The sequence below is a fragment of the Hemitrygon akajei genome, chromosome 4 (assembly GCF_048418815.1).
Source record: "Hemitrygon akajei chromosome 4, sHemAka1.3, whole genome shotgun sequence".
NCBI lineage: Eukaryota > Metazoa > Chordata > Chondrichthyes > Myliobatiformes > Dasyatidae > Hemitrygon > Hemitrygon akajei.
In genome coordinates, this window is record NC_133127.1 from 173,161,395 (window position 1) to 173,183,718 (window position 22,324).

Sequence of the window (22,324 nt, forward strand, 5' to 3'; positions counted from 1 at the left end):
ATATCATAATATATATTAAAAAAAACAGAAAAAAGAAAAAGAAAAAAACATTATGCAAAAAAACCTAATCTAATAATCTAACTAATAAGGGGGGGAAAAAACAAAAGAAAAAAGAGAAAAAGAAAAAATGGAAAAAAGAAGGCTGTTTATAATATCTCACAAAAATACAAAATCATCAGTGTCGTCAACTCTGATCCTCTCAACATATATAAAATCGAAACTGGAAAAACAAATAGGCTTGGAACAGGGTCATATTACATCATATGAAATATTGAATAAATGGTCTCCATATCTTTTCAAATTTAGTAGAAGTATCAAATACACCACTTCTAATTTTTTCTAAATTTAGACATAACATAGTTTGAGAAAACCAATGAAATATGGTAGGAGGATTAATTTCTTTCCAATTCAACAAAATACCATAGATTTCGCACTACAGAGCGCACCTGATTAAAAGCCACTGGCTCTAATTTTAGAAAGAAAATCAATTTTGTACTTGTACAAGCCGCACCGGATTTTAGGCCGCACCGGATTTTCGGCCGCAGGTGTCCCACGTTGTAATATGAGATATTTACACAGAAAGATATTACACGTGAGGATTTTTTTAACTTTTAATTAAATCCATATGGTAACATAAACAAATACATATTGCAAATGCTTTTTTTCGAACCGTGCCTGTAACGCGGCTACTTTTAAATATACGTTGCGTATACTTTTTTACTGAACAACATTCCAATATCTCCTAACGACTGGTAAAAAATATATATACTGCAGCCTACCAGGAAAAGTTATTGATCGCCTTTAACTTAAAAGCAGCGTTCGCTCAGATCTAATGCCGCTCGCCCCCTCCTTCCCGTTTATCGCAAACCGGTATTTCCCACAAGACGCGGCGAAACCGGGTGTGACGTCATAGCATCCGGGATGTAGTACAGAAAACAAATATAGTTAAAACACTTCTAACTTTAACTAGAAAATGAATTACTAAGCGAAAATATTATAAACTAAATAACTGCCATAAAGGCAGCACAATGCTTTTCTTCGAGTGTTTTCCATGTTGATGAGGGTGAGTACAAATGACTGATTTACAATAATTGTGAAAGTGCGCTTGATTTATCGTACAATTTCATTGGACCTCTGTGAACTACTCATCAATTTTATTGGTCTACTGTTACGAGGCAAAATGTTTTTGGCGGCATGAAAAAAAATCATGCATTAGCCGCACCGTAGTAAAGGCCGCAGTGTTCAAAGCTGTTCAAAATGTGGGGAAAAAGTAGCGGCTTATAATCCGACATCTACAGTAGATCTTCTAGCCATTAATGTAAGAAATGCAATCATTCGACAAGTGGAAGAGGATAAATGGAGTGAGTCCATCACTGGTAAACCAAAAATTGCAGTAATAGGATGAGGTTGTAAATACCGCAGAAATAATATCAAAAATGACTTTCCAATATTTTTTCAAAAGCAGACACGACCAGAACATATGAGTTAAAGACGCTATCTCAGAATGACATCTGTCACAAATAGGATTTATATAGGAATAAAAATGAGCCAATTTATCCTTGGACATATGAGCCCTATGCACAACCTTAAACTGTATTAATGAATGTTTAGCACATATAGATGATGTATTAACTAATTGAAGAATTTTATCCCAATTCTCAATAGGGATAGTAAGGTTAAGTTCTCTTTCCCAATCATTTTTAGTCTTATAGAAGGGCTCTGAACGTATCTTCATAATTATATTGTAAAGTTTTGATATTAGCCCTTTCTGAGAAGGATTTAGTTCAAACAAATTCTCCAAAATACCTGAAGACACAAAATTTGGAAAAGTAGGAAGTACAGTATTTAAGAAATAATAATCTGTAAATATCTAAAAAAATGAAATCTAGGCAAATTATATTTATTAGATAATTGCTCAAAAGACATAAAACAATTGTCCAAAAATAAATCGGAAAAACGTAGTAATCCTTTAGTCTTCCATGCTGAATAAGCTTGGTCTATAATCGAAGGATAAAAAAAGCAATTGGATACAATAGGAATATTTAAAACAAACTGAGTCAACCCAAAGAATTTCCGAAATTGAAACCTTATACGTAAAGTATGTTTAACTATCGGGTTGTCAATTCGTTTCGGCAATTTAGAAAGAGCAAAGGGAAGAGAAGTCCCTAAAATAGAACCCAATGCAAATCCTTGTACAGATTTAATTTCCAGGTTCATCCAATGAGGGCTAAAAGATATATCCCAATCCTTTAACCAACATATCAAATATCGGATATTAACTGCCCAATAATAAAATCTAAAATTAGGCAATGCCAATCCACCTTCCTTCCTTGCCTTCTGTAAATATATTTTACCTAACCTAGGATTTTTATTCTGCCATATATTTGAGGAAATTTTTGAATCAACATTCGCAAAAAAAGATTTTGGAATAAAAATTGGTACTGCTTGAAATATGTATAAAAATTTGGTAAAATAACCATCTTAATAGCATTAATCCGACCTATCAGAGATAAAGATAGTGGTGACCACTTAGTAAACAAACATTTAATCTGATCGATTAAGGGTAAAAAATTAACCTTAAATAAGTCTTTATAGTTTTTTGTGATTTTAATCCCTAAGTAAATAAAAGAGTCATTAACTAATTTAAAAGGTAAATTTCCATAAATTGGAACCTGTCTATTTAAAGGAAACAATTCACTCTTATTAAGATTTAATTTATACCCGGAAAAATCACTAAATTGAGCCAACAATGATAAAAATGCAGGAATGGATTTCTCAGGATCAGAAATAAATAATAATAAATCATCTGCATATAATGATAACTTATGTATATCTGTCCCACGATTAATGCCAAAAATGTTCTGTGATTCTCTGATAGCAATTGCCAAGGGTTCTAAAGCAATATCAAATAATAATGGACTATGAGGACAGCCTTGTCTAGTACCCTGAAATAAACGAAAAAAGGGAGATCTTTGATTGTTAGTAAGCACTGAGGCTACTGGAGTATGATATATCTGTTTAATCCAAGAAATGAATGTCGGACTAAAATTAAACTTCTCAAGCACATTAAATAAGTATGGCCATTCAACTCTATCAAATGCTTTCTCCGCATCTAATGAAATGACACATTCTGAAGTGCTATGTGAAGGAGTATAAACAATATGCAATAATCTCCTAACATTGAAAAAAGAATAGTGATTTTTAATAAAACCAGTTTGATCTTCCGAAATAATTTGGGATAATACCTTCTCCAGCCTGGATGCCAATAACTTGGAAAAGATCTTGGAATCTACATTCAATAAAGATATTGGTCTATAGGATGCACAGTCAGTAGGGTCTTTATCTTTCTTCAATATTAAAGAAATGGAAGCTCTATAAAAAGATTGTGGCAGATTGCCCAATCTAATTGCTTCTTCAAAAACCCTGCATAACCAAGGAGAAAGAGTAGCAGAAAAACATTTTAAAAATTCTACTGTATACCCATCTGGACCTGGTGCTTTCCCAGAATTCATAGAGGAAATAACCCCTTTAATTTCTGCATCCGTAATAGGAGTTTCTAATATTGAAAGATCATCTGATGATAATTTTGGAAAATTCAATTTCCCAAGAAAATCACACATGGTTTTACGATCATGAGGGAATTCGGAATGATACAGGGAGGTATAAAAATCTTGAAATGATTTATTTATCTCATAATGGTTAACTGTCAGATCCCCATTCTGCTGACGGATCTTAGTAATTTGACGTTTAACCAAAGCATTCTTCAATTGACTAGCTAACAGTTTACCCGATTTATCACTATGTATATAAAAATCAGATCTGGTTTTCATTAATTGATTTTCAATCGAAGATGTAAGTAATAAACTATGTTCCATTTGAAGTTCAACCCTTTGTTTGTAAAGCTCCTTACTAGGAGTAATCGAATATTTCTTGTCAATCTCTTTAATTTTATTAACCAATAAAAGAGTTTCCTTCTTAATGCATTTTCTCAGACCAACCGAGTAGGAGATAATCTGTCCACGTATATATGCTTTAAAAGTGTCCCAAAGTGTTCCGCAAGAAATATCCTCCATGGAATTAGTTGAAAAGAAGAAATCGATCTGTTCCTTCATAAATTTAATAAACTCCGGATCTTGCAGTAAGGTAGAATCAAATCGCCATTGTCTAGCACTAGAAGCTGTATCCGTAAATTTAATAGAAAGTTTTAATGGAGCATGGTCAGAGATGGCTATGATATCATAATTACAACCAATTACCGATGGAATAAAACAAGAGTCAATAAAAAAATAATCAATTCTCGAGTAGGAATGATAAATATGTGAGAAAAATGAAAACTCTTTGTCCTTAGAATGCTGAAATCTCCAAATATCAAAAATTCCATTATCAGTCAAAAAAGAGTTAATACAAGTGGCCGACTTATTAGGTAAAGTCTGAGTAGATATAGATTTGTCCATCAAAGGATTTAAACAACAATTAAAGTCACCACCCATTATTAACTTATATTCATTTAGATTAGGTAGAGAAGTAAATAAGGACTTAAAAAAATCGGGACAATCCACATTTAGAGCATAAACATTAACCATAGCAACCTTTTTGTTAAAAAGTAAGCCAGTAATTAACAAAAATCTACCATTCGGATCTGAAAAGATATCATGTTGGACAAATGCAATAGAGGAGTCAGTAAAAATTGAAACTCCCTTTACTTTGGCATTCGAATTCGAATGATACTGTTGACCCCCCCAAAACCTAAAAAAGTGATAATTGTCCTCTTTCCTCACATGAGTTTCTTGTACAAAAATAATATGAGCATTAAGTCTTTGGAATACTTTGAAAATCTTTTTCCGTTTAATCGGATGGTTTAAGCCATTAGTATTCCAAGAGACAAAATTAATGGTCTGAGCCATATTTCTGAAATCAACCCTTTGGTATATAAAGGGTTAACCAAATTATGAACTCATGCACCTGGAAGAGGAACAAAAATAAGGGGTGGGCCCGTAAGTGACGACATCGCGGACATTTTAGTAGTTTAAAATCAGCCCAAATGAAAAAACTAATGTAAGAAACATAAGATTTAGAAAAAGACCTCCCACCCCCCACCCAAGAGGAAAAGAAACGACCACCCCAGCCAGGGATAGGCTGGGAAAAAGGAAAGATGAAACTAAATCTACCCCCATATCAGCAGAAGACAACTCCGTATATAAAGGATAAAAAAAAAGATCCACCCAAACTCTAAAAAAATAATAATCACTATACTAAAACCAAACTTCTTAATATAATTGGTAGTAAAAAAAAACAAAAAGAATATAATCACTAGTAACTTATAAATCGGGTTAAAACCCAAACAAACCAAAAAAAATTTAAACTGTGATAAGAGATGCATTATAGGAAGAAGACAAGAGAAAGAAAAAAAATGGCAAAATCAAAAAAAAAGCCAAAAATATTTTAGAGAAGAAACCGCCATCTTAGTAAAAAAAAATTCACCTTCGAAGGATTAATAATAATGACCAAAGATAAAGTACAGTGGTTGAAGTAAGTTGAATAAAAAGATTAGTATGTCGAAAAAAAAAACTTTAACTAGAGTATAAAATATAGAGTAAACCTACACCAATAGCCAGAAACAAAATCTGGTTTTGGAAATAAAAACCATCTTGCACAATCAAAATCACTCATTTATTAGCAATGAGAATCCGTAGCAGTAGGGAAGTTCTCATTCAGAAAGCTTCTGGTTTCAGATGTAGAAAGAAAAACACGCCTTGGTGCATTCGATGGCGAGATTCTGAGCTTCGCAGGGTATAAGAGCACAGGTTTTAGATTTTTCTCATAACATTCGGACATCAGAGGTTTAAAAAGAAGCCTTGTCTTCATTACTTCTGGACTAAAATCTTCTACTATTCGAAAATTGTGATCTTGAAATTTGACCATCCCTACACGCCGAGCCACACAAATAAGTTGCTCTTTAACATGCACATAGTGAAATCGGACAATTACAACCGATGGTTTAGCTGAAACACTTGGTGATCGACGCATAATTCTGTGAGCGCGATCGAGTAACGGAGGACTGTCTGGGAATACAGAAGGGAACGCATCCTTTAAAAGTTGAGCAAAGTACTTCGAGGGGTCCCCTTGTTCAATACCTTCCGGGAGACCAAGTATGGGTAGGTTCTGTCTTCTGGACCGATTCTGAAAGTCGACACACTTGGCTTTAAATGTTTCCACCTGTTTAATCGTCGAAAGTAAGTTCTGCTGCAGTTTTTCAATTATCAAGTCTCACTTCCGAGCGTCTTCTTGCAGAGTTGCGATTAGAACTTGCTGCTGGTTAACTACTGAATCCGTCTTATCCATATAATCTTGAAAAGCCTTTATATCTTGTTTAAAAATTTGTCGGCGTTCTTCAAATTTTTGATTTAAAACCTCCAATAACATTTCATAAGTCAATTCAGTGCGCTTAGGATCAGTCTTTTTCTTCCCGTTCCCGTTAGGATCCTTCCCAGGTTCTCGCCCTTTAGATCTAAGAGCCATTTCTGTATTAATTTCTTCAAAAATTCACAATAAACTCTTAAAGATAAGTCCAAAAAAGTAGCAAGAATCTTTTGGTGTAGGTAAAAATAAGTTAAATAAGGGTGATCATAGGTTAAAAAAAGTGAAGGTTATGGAGCGAATCTGAAACAGTGCTCACTCCATGAGCGTCTCCTGCTGACCTCCTAATTCCAATTTCCATTCCCATTCCGACATGTTGGTCCATGGCTTCCTCTTGTGCCACGATGAGGCCACCTTCATGGTGGAGGTGCAACACCTTATATTTCAAAGCGCAAACACGGGGAAATCTGCAGATGCTGGAAATTCAAGCAACACACACAAAATGCTTGTGGAATGCAGCAGGCCAGGCAGCATCTATAGGTAGAAGTACGGTCTACGTTTCGGGCTGAGTCCCTTCGTCAGGACTAACTGAAATAAAAGATAGTAAGAGATTTGAGAGGGTGAGGGGGAAATCCGAAATGAACGGAGAAGATGGGAGGGGGAGGGGTGAAGCTAAGAGCTGGAAAGGTGATTGGCAAAAGGGATACAGAGATGAAGAAGGGAAAGGATCATGGGACGGGAGGCCTAGGGAGAAAGAAAGGGGGAGGGGAGAACCAGAGGGAGATGGAGACCAGGCAAGGAGTGATTGTGAGAGGGGCAGAGAGAGAAAAAAGAGAGGGAAGGGGGGGGGGGGATAAATAAATAAATAAGGGATGGGGTAAGAAGGGGAGGAGAGGCATTAACGGAAGTTAGAGAAATCAGTGTTTATGCCATCAGGTTAGAGGCCACCCAGACGGAATATAAGGTGTTGTTCCTCCAACCTGAGTGTGAATTCATCTTAACAGTCAAGGAGGCCATGGATAGACATATCAGAATGGGAATGGGATGTGGAATTAAAATGTGTGGCCACAGGGAGATCCTGCTTTCTCTGGCGGACAGAGCGTAGGTGTTCAGCGAAACGGTTGGCGGAACAATACCTTATATTCCGTCTGGGTAGCTTCCAACCTGATAGCATAAGCATTTATTTATTCCCCCCTTTTTTCTCTCTCTTTTCTCTCTCTGCCCCTCTCACAATCACTCCTTGCCTGTTCTCCATCTCCCTCTGGTGCTCCCCTCCCCCTTTCTTTCTCACTAGGCCTCCTGTCCCATGATCCTCTCTTTTCTCCAGCTCTATCCTTTTGCCAATCAACTTCCCAGCTCTTAGCTTCATCCTCCCCCTCCTGTCTTCTCCTATCATTTTGGATTTCCCCTTCCCACTCCCACTTTCAAATCTCTTACTATCTTTTCTTTCAGTTAATCCTAACGAAGGGTCTCGGCCCGAAACGCCAACTGTACTACTTCATATAGATGCTGCCTGGCCTACTGCATTCCACGAGCATTTTGTGTGTGTTACACCTTATATTTCGTCTGGGTAGCCTCCAAACTGATGCCAAGAATATCAGTTTCTCCTTTTGGTTAAAAAATGTTTTCCCTCCCCCTTCCCACTTCCTCTGTTCCCAACTCTGGTCTCTTGCCTCATCTCACTTGCTTATCACCTCCACTGGCTCCCCGTCTTCCTTCTCTTTCTCCTATGGTCCACTTTCTTCTATTACATTCCTTCCTCTCCAGCCATTTACCTTTCCTAATCACCTGGCTTCACATATCACCTAGTTATTAACCTTCTCTCCCCCCCCCCCCCACCCCGCACCTTTTTATTCTGTCTTCCTTTTCCCCTTTCCAGTTGTGAAGAAGGGTTTTGACACAAAATGTTGACTGTTTATTTTTTTCTATAGATGCTGCCTGTCCTCCTGAGTTCCTCCAGCATTTTGTGTGTTTGTTTTGGATTTCCAGTATCTGCCGAATTTCTCCTGTTTCAAATTGTCTTTCTGCTATTTCTCACCAAATATCAGTTGACACGAACACACACAACTGATGCTTTTTAAAAACTGTTTACTCTTAAGTACAGTGTAGTGTCTGACGACCTCACAAGTGCACGCAACTGACACTAGTTAGAAACTGTTTAGTCTCCTGCCCCAGTTAAGCAGCATTTTGTCCTAAATAAACAATGGGAATTCTGACTATTTCCTTGATTAGTTTTTGTTCTTTAATAGTTGTCCCAAATAAGCAACTGGCCCAATTAACCAGAATCCTCTATTATGTTTTTGTGTTAATCATGCTTTGTTGTTTCACAAAAAGCTTTGGTCAACAGTGTGTGTAGAGGCTATGACTATTTTATTTGAAAAGCTGAGATAGAGTTGACATAGAGAAGATATTTCCAGTAGGGGACTTTCTAGGACCAGAGGGCACAACCTCAGAATAGAAGGACATGCCTTTAAAATAGAGTTGACAAGGTATTCCTTTAACCAGAAATTGGTGAATCTGTGGAATTCTTTGCCACAAGCAACTATAGAAGCCAAGTCATCAGTGTATTTAAAGCGAATGTCAATAGGTTCTTGATTAATAAGGGTGTCAAGGTTTACAGTACATGGAGAAAGCAGGAAAATGGTGTTGAGAGGGAAAATTAGCTAAGATCAGATTAAATGGGTTTGAATGACCTAATTCTTCTTTGTCTTATGGTTAGTATCCTGGAATTTTTTTAGATAAGGAATTTAGTTGTGACCCATCAACTGCATGCCTACAGATGACTTCCCACACAGGATATGATATTGCTCACTTTCAAGTTTATGTGAGCGTATTCCAATGTTTGAAGAAAGCTTTCTTCAAAATTTTCCTTTGATTTTCTTTTTATTAGTTTTTGTAATCTTGTCCTCATGTTACCATCTTTTTGATCAGTGGAAATATTCACCTTCATTCTCCATCTCCTCCTCCATATGTCTTTGGAAACCTGAACCCATAAATGATCCAGAATTCTATCCCATCCAACAACACCTTATATGCTTTGACCTGTATAATTTTGCTCAGTAATCTGCAAAATTCATTCATATATTTGGTGCAGAAGTCTGCCTTAAGGACAAATATGATAATTGTTGTGATAGTGCATGGGTTCCCAATCTTGGGTCCACAGATCCCTTGATTAATGGTAGGGGTCCACGGCATAAAAAATGGTTGGGAACCCTGGTTTTAGTGTGACTAATGGATTTGCCTGACTGCATTTGAGGCAGTGGAATTTGCTCTTGAAGCTACAGTGTCCCCTAATGTTCCTTTAACCCTTCAGATCTTTCCCCATCACTTCACATCCACTTCCCCATTCATACCTATTTTGTTTGTAACTGCTCCTCTCACCAACCCGATTTAATTTGCTTCTCCCATCAGTTTGATTTTCAGCCACTGATATTCCAAGTCTTCAACCCAACAAACTGATCATGGCACTAAATAACCATGAAGGTTGTGGTTTCAACTGCAATTGATACTCTTGATCTCTCATCTTAGGCTTTGAACGCAGAAAAGTTTTGCTGTCGAGTGCCTATGCATTAGATCACAATGAAATCATGATTCAATATATCTTTCTTTGCATGGGTTATCTTCTTGCCCCATTCTCTAGTTCGAAATATGTATCACAATTCCAAACAATACCACAAGCTTTTCCTCTGCTTGCAATACTCAAAAATATTTTTATTTCAAAAAATACTTGAACAAAAGTAGGTTTCGTTCATGCAGTCTGTGGAGGTGTCTCAGTTCACTAGATCCCCATATGTCCATATTAAATTGCTCAATCATAGAAATCCTGAAGTTGACGGTGATGGTGTAGTAAGATTAAGTGTGTGATTAATTCTTACTGATCTGTCAATAGCTGTATCACTACATCAAAAATTACAAATTTCTCTGATTTGTTAGATGTCCTTCTCAAGTGCATTCAGCCAGTAACAAATTGTTACCTTAAAAATGCCCTATATCCTGAGCTTTACCAAACAGCAGAAGGACAGACTAATTGTATGAAACATACAGTACAGCTTCAACTTAACCTCTGACCTTGAATCTGCATTAAATTAAACTTAGCTTTTCACAACTATAAAAAACTTAAACTGCCAAGTTAAAATCCCCATCTTCTCTCACCTTCATTAATTTTACCTCCTCTGCTTATTAACATCTGTCTAAACCTGCAACTGCATTTCAGTTGAAGTTGTATTAAAAGCTTTGTTTATAGACTGACAGGTAAAAGTGTTATCTCAAGCAATTGATTGCAAATTGCTGCAGGAATTATTGCTTTCTTTTCTGTCTGAAGGAATGTCAAAGTGCTTCATTCCAATCAAAACTTGAAATGAAGGGTGCGGCTGCCAAAGTACAGTATGGCTAAAAGATTACATCATATGAAAACATTTTTGAAGTGGCAGGTCATGAGGTATCTCATTCTTGAAAATGTTCTTTTAGCATCTATAAAACTTAATGTGCAATCATTGCCTGAAGATATTATAAATTGTTTGTCTGCTGATATACATTCAATGAATGATAGGACTCTGAAGTTCTTTACAGAATAACCTCAGTATACATTTCAAGAATCCCTGAAAGTTATAACGCACACGTACACGCACACAGACACACACACCCCCTACCCCTGGGGAGGAGAAGGCAGGGATTTTCACGACATTCAGGAATTACTTGAGAATTTGAAATGTTAAAGCATAGAAGGCCTCTGATATACAGTATTATTGGAATATAAAGTTAGTTTATTTAAGTACTTGATGGCAGGGATGGGTATGTTGGGCAGAATAACTATTTGCTTCCACTACCATGTTTTCTGTTGATTGAATGCCATAAATATATAGTGTGAGCAAACAACCTATTGGCAAAAGGTACTGTTGCCTTGAATTATTCTGTACTTCATTTGTGTACAAAATGTGAAGATATCAAATAAATCATTGCAGTGCATTTCTCATTCATTATTCTATTGGTAATGTTCTGAGTTGTCCATTTCTTTCTTTTTGATGATTATATTACAGTTTTTATAGTAATATTTCATTATATAATATTAAGAACATGTAGTGCAACATTAATTGCTTGTTGCATATTGTTTAATATATTTTGAGTATTAAATTTGCTAGTTTCAACCAACCAAATACAAAATAAGTTAGCAACAAGTTATTCAAACACTTTTTTTAATGGTTCATTATACAAAATAAAGTTAGGATTACCCCTGGACTTGCAGACATATTATTACTAGTACAAGTACTACATTTGTACTAGTAAAAATGAACATGCTTTTAAAATGGGGGGGGGGAGGTGAGAGTTTAAAGGTAACCTAGGGTAAGTATTTTTTTTTATGCAGACCATACGAGGTGTTTGGAATAGGTAACCAGAGAAGCAGGCAGTTTGGTGGAGTTTATGAGGCTCTCAGGCATATATGAAGGGAATGGAGGGACATGGATGATACACAGGAGGGGAACACTTGTGGCATCAAGTTTGGCACATTATGGGCCAATTGGTCTGCCCAATGCTCTACTGTTCTGAATTCTATAAATGTCTTTTATTTGAAAAATAAAGTTCTAGTGTTCTGGTTTCTCCACTTGGCTGGAAGTGTTGAGTTGAGCTGACTTGTGAAATATTTACCATCAAACTTAACATCTTAATTCTTATACTTGCAGAAAGAAAACATGATTGGTTTTCAGTTCTGCTTTGTCTGAAAAACTGAGTGCAAAATATAAAGTGTTGCTGTAACATTTTTACTTTGAATTGACTGGATGACAGGTGTTTATAGTGACCATACTCCAGTAGACTGGAGAAGCACTCTACTTTCTATTTGGTGTGTGTATCTGTACTATATATAAAAGAAATGGAGTTAAAGTTCAGCATTCTCTCAGTGGAATATAATTTTATCTCTGAATAATCTACCCCTTATTTTGAGATTGCACTCATAAGTTCTAGACATTTCAGTCAAGGACACCACAGCTTTAAAGCCACTTAAGAAATTTGTTTCAAAGAGATGACCTCTCATTCTATTAAATTCCAGTAAACATAGTTTATTGCTCAAAAAAAACATTCATCCCAGCAAGTTTTCAGTGTACTACCTCCAAACCTTGCAAGTATAGGCCCATTTTGCTTTATCTCTCTTGCTGGTCCAAGTCCCAATCCCAGTAATCAGTCTTTGGTAAAGCTTCATTGGACTCCTTCGATTGCTTTTTCATCTGTGCTTGAGTAGGGAGAGCAGTCCTTTACATACTCATGCCCAATTTCCCTCGGGATCAATAAAGTATGTCTGTCTATCTGTCTGTCTTCCAGGCATGGTTTCCCCATGGTCCTGTGTAAAGCACCTTAATTGTCTCTGGTACCTGCATATTCTGTGATTTCTATATGCAGGGTGTATCCTTCTGAGCATCAGATTATCAATCTCTTGCCATTTAAGCATACTTTCCTTTTCTAACACGAGGAAATCTGCAGATGCTGGAAATCCAAAGTGACACATACAAAATACTGGAAGGAACTTAGCAGGTCAGACAGCATCTATGGAAAAGAATAAACAGTCGACACTTAAATCCTCAAAACTCTGATGTGTAAAGTATTTTCATAGGCAATGAATTCATTCTTTTATTGAAGTTTTGATCTGTTGAGTTTTAAGAATTTAAGGATTAATAGTTTTGGGCCGAGACCCTTCCTCAGGACTGGGAAGGAACAGGGAGAGGCATCTTCCCTCGCAGACCTGAAGAAGCGTCTCAGCCAGAAACATTGACAGTTTACTCATTTCCATAGATGCTACCTGGCCTGCTGAGTTACTCCAGCATCTTCTAACAAATTGGATAATTATTTTAACCCATATTATTCTATCTCCCATTTCCTTGTTCACTTAACCTAGATCTGTTGTATGTCCTTGACACCCTCCTCAGAAACCACAGCATTACCTAGAGTAGTACTATGAACAACCCAGGATATGCAATACTTGGTCCCTAAACATTGATACTGTCTTGATATCATCATTGACATTGATATAGATGGCTAACCCTTACATCCATCCTTGAGGTACCCCATGAATTTCTGCCTCCCAACTTAAACAATTAGTGTGTGTTTGCAATACACATAAAGTGCTGGAGGATCTCAGCAGGTCAAGCAGCATCTACAGATGGGAATAAAGTGTCATTGTTTCAGACTGAGACCCTTCATCAGGTTTATTCCCTTCTATAGATGCTGCCTGACCTGCTGAGCTCTTCCAGACATTGCTTTGTTCTAGATTTCCAGCATCTGGAGTACTACTTGTGTCTATAGTTTGTCTGCTAAGGTTTCAGCTTGTTTATCTTTATTACTGTATTGCCCTAATACCTTGAGTTATAATTTTGTGCAGAGCTCTTATGTGCTGCTTTATCAAAGGCCTTCTTGCAAATTCAAATATACCTGAGCCACTGACTGTCCCTTAGCAATCTTTCTGTTTAAACCCTCAAAACTCTAAAGTGTAAGGTATTTTCATAGACAATTAATTCATTCTTCTATTCAAGTTTTGATCTGATGAGTTTGACAGTTTTAACAATTAAAAGTTTGCTGATTTATTTCTTCATTGTTACAATGAGGTAAGAATAAATGGAAATGAAGTATTGTAGTAGTGTCAAGTGGTTCATCTGATTTTCCTGTCATCCCTTCCATACATTTCCATACAGTGGCCAAATAAATGCCATATTAGATATATTGAAGCCTTCCCTGACAAAAGTATCATAAAATGTAGAATTTTAGTTGCAGCAAAATGTGCCTCTTTTATTCTCTTAAAGTTACCAAATGAAAGCATGATTTGAAGATAGTTTGACCATATTGTACAGAAAAAGATCTTGATTCTTCTGTTCTCATAAAATTAATTCAAATCCAGAAAGGGGAAATTTAAAATGTTTTACACAAATTTGGCAGCTCCAAGTTTTGCTTTTAATAAGCAATGTAGAAGGTGTAGAAACTATTATATAGGTATACTAAAATTCTAAATATTTGTTTCTTTATATGTTACAGGAGCATTCTTGCAGTATGGAAGTCTTATCTAGAAGGAACCTTACATTTGGCCCAGTCTCGAATCATAGCATCTGAAAACTATAGGAATCACATCTTGGAACCTGCTAAAATTGTAAAAAGTATTAAAGAACAGCAGCTGAAAAAGGTATTTGCAAATTGGTTGCTCAGTATCTTTTCCTTAATAACCTATTAATGTCTTAGGGAGCTATGCAGGATTACAAATACCTTAGAAATTCCGTTTTTTTTTTCACAATTTAACTTTTCATGTGTTTCACTTAATTACTGTTAACAGTACAGAATAAGGCCATTCAGTCCATCAGACCCATTATTATCCCAGCAGAGAATTTGGGCCTCTCTGTGTGGCCTTGCAAGTGTAATCAGCTACTTTTTGACTCGTTTACCACTTTCTGAACTAAAGGGTAGCCAACTAATGCACCAACATTAACTTCAGACATGGGAGGAAATCAGAATAGCCCATGGATACCCTATAGTTATGGGGAGAATGTGTAAATTCCACACAGATAGCAGCTAAGGCCAACATCAAACCCGGTCCCTGAAGCTGTGAGCCATCAGTTGTAAATCCTGCCTTTTGTTCTTTTCATTCAAGCATTCAAATTGACTATTCTACTCAAGTGCATTTTATTAAAAAGAATCATTTGGAGAAGGAAAAGAATCAGTTTGGATAAGGAAGACTGAGAATCGGAGCAGGAATGCGACGGGAGCCATTTTGATTTTTTCTTCTCATCAGAGTTAAGAGAGGTGGGACTGCACAGACGTGTGATGTCAGACAGTGAAGCGCAGAAGATTTAAAAAGGCAGAAATCCTAATTTGGGTTTAATTTGGAGAAGGAAGACTGAGAATTGGAGCAGGAGTGCGGCAGGAGCCATTTTGATTCTTCTCATCGAAGTTAAAAGAGGCGGGACTGCGCAGGCATGTGACGTCGGGCAGTGAAGCGCGGAAGATTTAAAAGGAACACAGCCTTATACAGTGGGCAGCGGAGTGGGAACAGAGTGAAAGCTAAAGGCTTGGGCTCAATGAGCTTAAGTGGAAACGGGTGAGGTAAAGTAGGTTTAGGTTTCAGTTTTTCCTGTTATTTGAGGAAAGGGGAAGTATGAGTGTGAGGGCAGCTTGTTGTTCTCGGTGTCGGATGTGGGAGGTCCTGGAGTCTCCTAGCCTCCCGGACGTCCACATCTGCACCAGGTGCGCCGAGCTGCAGCTACTAAGGGACCATGTTAGGGACCTGGAGCTGCAGCTCGATGACCTTCGTCTGGTCAGGGAGAGTGAGGAAATGATAGGAGTTACAGGCAGGTGGTCACACCAGGGCCACGGGAGGCAGATAAGTGGGTCACGGTTAGGAGAGGGAAGTGGAAGAGTCATATACTAGAGAGAACCCCAGTGGCTGTACCCCTTGACAATAAGTACTCCTGTTTGAGTACTGTTGGGGGGGGGGACAGCCTACCTGGGGGAAGCAACAGTGGCCATGCCTCCGGCACAGTGTCCGGCCCTGTAGCTCAGAAGGGTAGGGAAAGGAAGAGGAAGGCAGGAGTAATAGGGGACTCGATAGTTAGAGGGTCAGATAGGTGATTCTGTGGACGCAGTCAGGAGACCCAGATGGTAGTTTGCCTCCCTGGTGCCAGGGTCCGGGATGTTTCTGATCGCATCCAAGATATCCTGAAGTGGGAGGGTGAGGAGCCAGAGGTACATATAGGTACCAATGACATAGGTAGGAAAAAGGAAGAGGTCCTGAAAGGAGAATATAGGGAGTTAGGAAGGGAGTTAAGAAGAACGCCCGCAAAGCTAGTAACCTCGGGATTACTGCCTGTGCCACGCGACAGTGAGAGTAGGAATGGAATGAGGTGGAGTATAAATGCGTGGCTGAGGGACTGGAGCAGGAGGCAGGGATTCAAGTTTCTGGATCATTGGGACCTCCTTTGGGGCAGGTGTGATGTGTACAAAAAGGATGAGTTGCTCTTGAATCCGAGGGGGACCAATATCCTGGTGGGGAAATTTGCGAAGGCTACTGGGGAGACTTTAAACTAGAATGGTTGGGGGGTGGGAATCAAATTGAAGAGACTAGGAGAGAGGAGGTTAGTTCACAAATAGAGAAAGCTAGTAGACAGAGTGTGAGGGAAGATAGGCAGGTGACAGAGAAGGGGAGCGCTCAGACCGAAGATGTAGGGGAGAAGGAAGAAAAAGATAATAAAGTTGTTTGCACCGTTAGGGATAAACAGAGAGAAAGAGGTGGAGAGTTTCTTAATTGTATCTATTTTAATGCTAGGAGCATTGTAAGAAAGGTGGATGAGCTTAGAGCATGGATTGATACCTGGAAATATGATATTGTAGCTATTAGTGAAACATGGTTGCAGGAGGATGTGATTGGCAACTAAATATTCCTAGATTTCGTTGCTTCAGGTGTGATAGAATCGGAGGGGCAAGAGGGGCGGGTGTTGCATTGCTTGTCAGAGAAAATATTACAGCGGTGCTTTGGCAAGATAGATTAGGGGGCTCATCTAGGGATGCTATTTGGGTGGAATTGAGGAATGGTGTAGTAACACTTATAGGGGTGTATTATAGACCACCTAATGGGGAGCGAGAATTGGAGGAGCAAATTTGTAAGGAGATATCAGATATTTGCAGTAAGCACAAGATTGTGATTGTGGGAGATTTTAATTTTCCACACATAGACTGGGAAGTCCATTCTGTAAAAGGGCTGGATGGTTTGGAGTTTGTAAAATGTGTGCAGGATAGTTTTTTGCAGCAATACATAGAGAAGGGGCAGTGTTGGATCTTCTGTTAGGGAATGAAATAAGTCAGCTGATGGAGGTATGTGTTGGGGAGCACTTCGGGTCCAGTGATCACAATGCCATTACTTTCAATATAATTATGGAGAAGGATAGGACTGGACCCAGGGTTGAGATTTCTGATTGGAGAAAGGCTAACTTTGAGGAGATGCAAAAGGATTTAGAAGGAGTGGATTGGGACAATTTGTTTTATGGGAAGGATGTAATAGAGAAATGGAGGTCATTTAAAGGTGAAATTTTTTGAGGGTACAGAATCTTTATGTTCCTGTTAGTTTGAAAGGAAAGGTTAAAAGTTTGAGAGAGCCGTGGTTTTCAAGGGATATTGGAAACTTGGTTCGGAAAAAGAGAGAGATCTACAATAAATATAGGCAGCGTGGAGTAAATGAGGTGCTCGAGGAATATAAAGAATGTAAAAAGAATCTTAAAGAAATTTTAAAAGCTAAAAGAAGATATGAGGTTGCTTTGGCAAGTAAGGTGAAAATAAATCCAAAGGGTTTCTATAGTTATATTAATAACAAAAGGATAGTGAGGGATAAAATTGGTCTCTTAGAGAATCAGAGTGGACAGCTATGTGTGGAGCCAAAAGAGATGGGGGAGATTTTGAACAATTTCTTTTCTTCGGCATTCACTAAGGAGAAGGATATTGAAGTCTTTAAGATAAGGGAAACAAGCAGGGTAGTTATGGAAACTATGATGATTTAAGAAGAGGAAGTACTGGCTCTTTTAAAGAATATAAAAGTGGGTAAGTCTCCGGGTCCAGACAGGATATTCCCTAGGACCTTGAGGGAAGTTAGTGTAGAAATAGCAGGGGCTCTGACAGAAATATTTCAAATGTCCGTAGAAACGGGGATGGTGCGGGAGGATTGGCGTATTGCTCATGTGGTTCCATTATTTAAAAAGGGTTCTAAGAGTAAACCTAGCAATTATCGGCCTGTAAGTTTGACGTCAGTAGTGGGTAAATTAATGGAAAGTATTCTTAGAGATGGTATATATAATTATCTGGATAGACAGGGTCTGATTAGGAACAGTCAACATGGATTTGTGCATGGAAGGTCATGTTTGACAAATCTTATTAAATTTTTTGAAGAGGTTACTAGGAAAGTTGATGAGGGTAAAGCAGTGGATGTTGTCTATATGGACTTGGTAAGGCCTTTGACAAGGTTCCACACGGAAGGTTAGTTAGGAAGGTTCAATCATTAGGTATTAATATTGAAGTAGTAAAATGGATTCAACAGTGGTTGGATGGGAGATGCCAGACAGTAGTGGTGGATAACTGTTTGTCAGGTTGGAGGCCGGTGACTAGAGGTGTACCTCAGGGATCTGTACTGGGTTCAATGTTGTTTGTCATATACATTAATGATCTGGATGATGGGTTGGTAAATTGGATTAGTAAGTATGCAGATGATACTAAGATAATTTGTAGATAATAACTTTATTACACTACTTGTGGATAATGAAGTAGGTTTTCAAAGTTTGCAGAGAGATTTAGGCCAGTTAGAAGAGTGGGCTGAAAGATGGCAGATGGAGTTTAATGCTGATAAGTGTGAGGTGCTACATTTTGGTAGGAATAATCAAAATAGGACATACATGGTAAATGGTAGGGCATTGAGGAATGCAGTAGAACAGAGTGATCTAGGAATAATGGTACATAGTTCCCTGAAGGTGGAATCTCATGTGGATAGGGTGGTGAAGAAAGCTTTTAGTATGCTGGCCTGTATAAATCAGAGCATTGAGTATAGGAGTTGGGATGTAATGTTAAAATTGTACAAGGCATTGGTGAGGCCAAATTTAGAGTATTGTGTTCAGTTCTGGTCACCGAATTATAGGAAAAATGTCAACAAAATAGAGAGAGTACAGAGGAGTTTTACTGGAATGTTACCTGGGTTTCAGCACCTAAGTCACAGAGAAAAGTTGAACAAGTTAGTTCTTTATTCTTTGGAGCGTAGAAGGTTGAGGGGGACTTGATAGAATTATTTAAAATTATGAGGGGGATAGATAGAGTTGACGTGGATAGGTTTTTTCCATTGAGAGTAAGGGAGATTCAAAAAAGAGGACATGAACTGAGAGTTGAGGGGCAAAGGTTTAGGGGTAATATGAGAGGGAACTTCTTTACTCAGAGAGTGGTAGCTGTGTAGAATGAGCTTCCAGCAGAAGTGGTAGAGGCAGGTTCGATTTTGTCATTTAAAAAAAAAAATTGGATAGGTGTATGGACAAGAAAGGAATGGAGGGTTATGGGCTGAGAGTAGGTAGGTGGGAGTCGGTGAGAGTAAGCGTTTGGCACGAACTAGAAGGGCCGAGATGGCCTGTTTCCCTGCTGTAATTGTTGTATGTTCTACTTTTTCTTGTGTTTTTACAGAGTAATGCCATTAGGCTTTACAATTCAACCGCCAGGACTTAAGAACTTTTTAAAAGCTATTACTAATGCTTTTTGAGATAGTGATTTAGATGCATATCATATTTTTTACTGAGTTAAGTATTGTATGTAATTTTGCTACAACAAGTGTATGGGACATTGGAAAAAAAGTTATGAATAAAGTATCTATCTATCTATTTATCTATCTTTTAGTCAACCAACCATTTGAATCTCCTCTGCTATATATTGAGATCATTGCTGATCCAATCATGGCCTCATAGTCTTGTTTTTGCACACTTCATTGGGATTGAGAGCAAGTTATTCCTGCTTCAGTACTGAGTTGACATGAGATCAATATGAGAACCACAGATTATTTCATAAAGAACATGGTGGTATAGGTGGATATTTTTTGTTGTGGTCCTTTTACCTCTTACACAAGGCTTTTGTACTTGATGGTCTCAGGACATCCTAAATATGTATTTACCATTTTGAGCAATCATGAGCCAGGGATTTCCAGAAGTTAATGGGATATATATGCATTCTTAAAGGATACTCAGAGCCTACCCTTGAATAATTTCTTCTGACCATGAGAACTCTGAACAGAGTTTTGGGATGCTGTTGTCAAATAAGCCCAAAAGTGCCCTGCCAAAGGTAGCTAACTGAAAGGGGGAATGTTGACCTACAGAAGACACTGACATTGATTCTGCATCTTTCCTGTGGATTGGGAAGATTTTGTGAAGATGATTTGTATTTTCCAGCTAATGATTGTTGCTGCCTGAGCTGTGGACTGGAAATGTTGATAAGCGTGAGGCTGGAACAAGGTTGCAGGGCATGGGACTGTTGCTCAAAACTAGTTGGCCTCTATCCTTGTGTCCAAAGTTACTCTGATCCTAACACCAAGGATATCTTTACCTACACCCCTCCTCCCCTTTCCACAGGTATTGCTACCTCTGATTCCCTTGAATATTCATCCATCTCCACTAATCTCCCTTCCACCACTTATCCCTGCAAGCAGCCAAAGAGCTATACCTACGCATTCACCTCCTCCACCACCTCTATTGAGGGCCCCAAACTGTTCTTCCAGGTCAGGCAACACTTCACCTGCAAATCTGCTAGGGTCATCTATTGTGTCCATTGCTCCCGATGCGGCAGCTTCTACGTTGCTAAGTCCCTTAAGTCCCATCATAAATTGGGAAACTGCTTTGTTAAGTTTGGAACTTAGCAGAGGCCAAACAATTAACTCTAATTCCCATTCCCATTCTGACATGTCGTACCATGGCCTCCTCTTGTCCCATGATGAGGCCACCCTCAGAGTAAAGGACAAATACCTTGTGTTCCAACGGGGTAGCCTCCAACCTGTTGGCATGAATATCAATTTCTCTTTCTGGTTTAAAAAAAAATCCCAATCACTCCCCTCTTCTATTCCCCATTCTGGTCTCTTAGCTTTTCTCGCCTGCCTATCACCTCCACTGGCTCCACCTCCTCCTCCTGTTTCTTCTATGGTCCACTCTCCTCTCCTATCACATTTCTTCCTCTCCAGCCCTTTATCTTTCCTGCCCACCTGTCTTCACCTATCACCTTCTAGCTACCCCCAACCTTTTTATTTTGCATATTTTCCCTTCTGTTCAGTCGTGAAGAAGGGTCTTGACCTGAAGCATTGACTGTCTATTAATTTCCATAAATGCTGCCTGACCTGCTGAATTCCTCCAGCATTTTGTGTGTGTTGCTTTAAGTGTCTTTTGTCTCTTTCTGGAAACTATTCACTTATTCTGTCTCCACAGCTCTCTAGAGTATAGAATTCCGGAAGTTCATGATTCTTTAAGAAAATATTCCTTATTGCCGTTTGAAATGAGTAACCCATTATTCTGAAACCACAACACAAATGAGAAAATCTGCAGATGCTGGAAATCCTAGCAACAAACACAAAATGCTGGAGGAACTCAGCAGGGCAAGCAGCATCTATGGAAAAAAAGTACAGTTGACTGTTCGGGCCAAAGCCTTCAGCAGGACTGGAGAAAAAATGCTGAGGAGTAGATTTAAAAGGTGGGGGTGGGGGTGGGGGAAGAAGAGAAACACAAGATGATAGGTGAAACCTGAAAGGGGGGGGGGATGAAGTAAAGAGCTTGGAAATTTATTGGTGAAGGAGACACGGCTGGAAAAAGGGGAGTCTGATAGAAGAGGATAGAAGGCCATGGAAGAAAGGAAAGTGGGAAGGACCACCAAAGGGAGGCGATGGGTGGGCAAGGAGATAAGGTGAGAGATGAATAAGGGGATGGGCCCAAAGCATTGACTGTATTCTTTTTCCATAGATGCTGCCTGACCTGCTGAGTTTCTCCAGCATTTTGTGTGTGTTATTCTGAAACCACATGTCTAGTTCTAGATGTGTCATTAGCAAAACATCCTTTGCGCATTCCGTGTTAATCTCCCTAGAATATTTTGTTTCAATAAGACTGTTTCTCATTCTTTTCAAAAGGCTGCCTGAGTTGATATTTATAGTGTATTATGCCTATCTTGTTGCTGAAGTATGACATTGCTATTACAAGTAAATATTTGGTGAAGCAGTTGGTCAAGGACTCAAATGCAAACAAAACAAGCAGTTATAAATTGAAATGAAAGAAATAAAAAGGATATAAAGAAGAAAAAGGAAACAATTGAAAAGCACTAACTGCTTTTTTTTTAAAGATAGTCTTTTTAAAGATCAAGTTCCAATCGCTGAAAGAATTGAAATTGCTTAATGTTTTCAAACATTTCTTTATGGTGTCTTATCCATTATCTTATATAGAACATTCTTAACAATGCT

At 38.3% G+C, this 22,324-nt stretch overlaps 1 protein-coding gene across 2 annotated transcripts in view; it reads left to right on the plus strand.

Moving 5' to 3' along the window:
* The window catches only part of LOC140726956 (F-BAR and double SH3 domains protein 2-like), a 226,579-nt gene that overhangs the window by 84,592 nt on the left and 119,663 nt on the right, over positions 1 to 22,324 (plus strand). For both annotated transcript variants that reach the window (XM_073044002.1, XM_073044003.1), the window contains exon 5: positions 14,371 to 14,515. In XM_073044002.1, the coding sequence (XP_072900103.1) occupies positions 14,371 to 14,515 (145 nt within the window). The remainder of the gene's footprint in view (positions 1 to 14,370; positions 14,516 to 22,324) is intronic.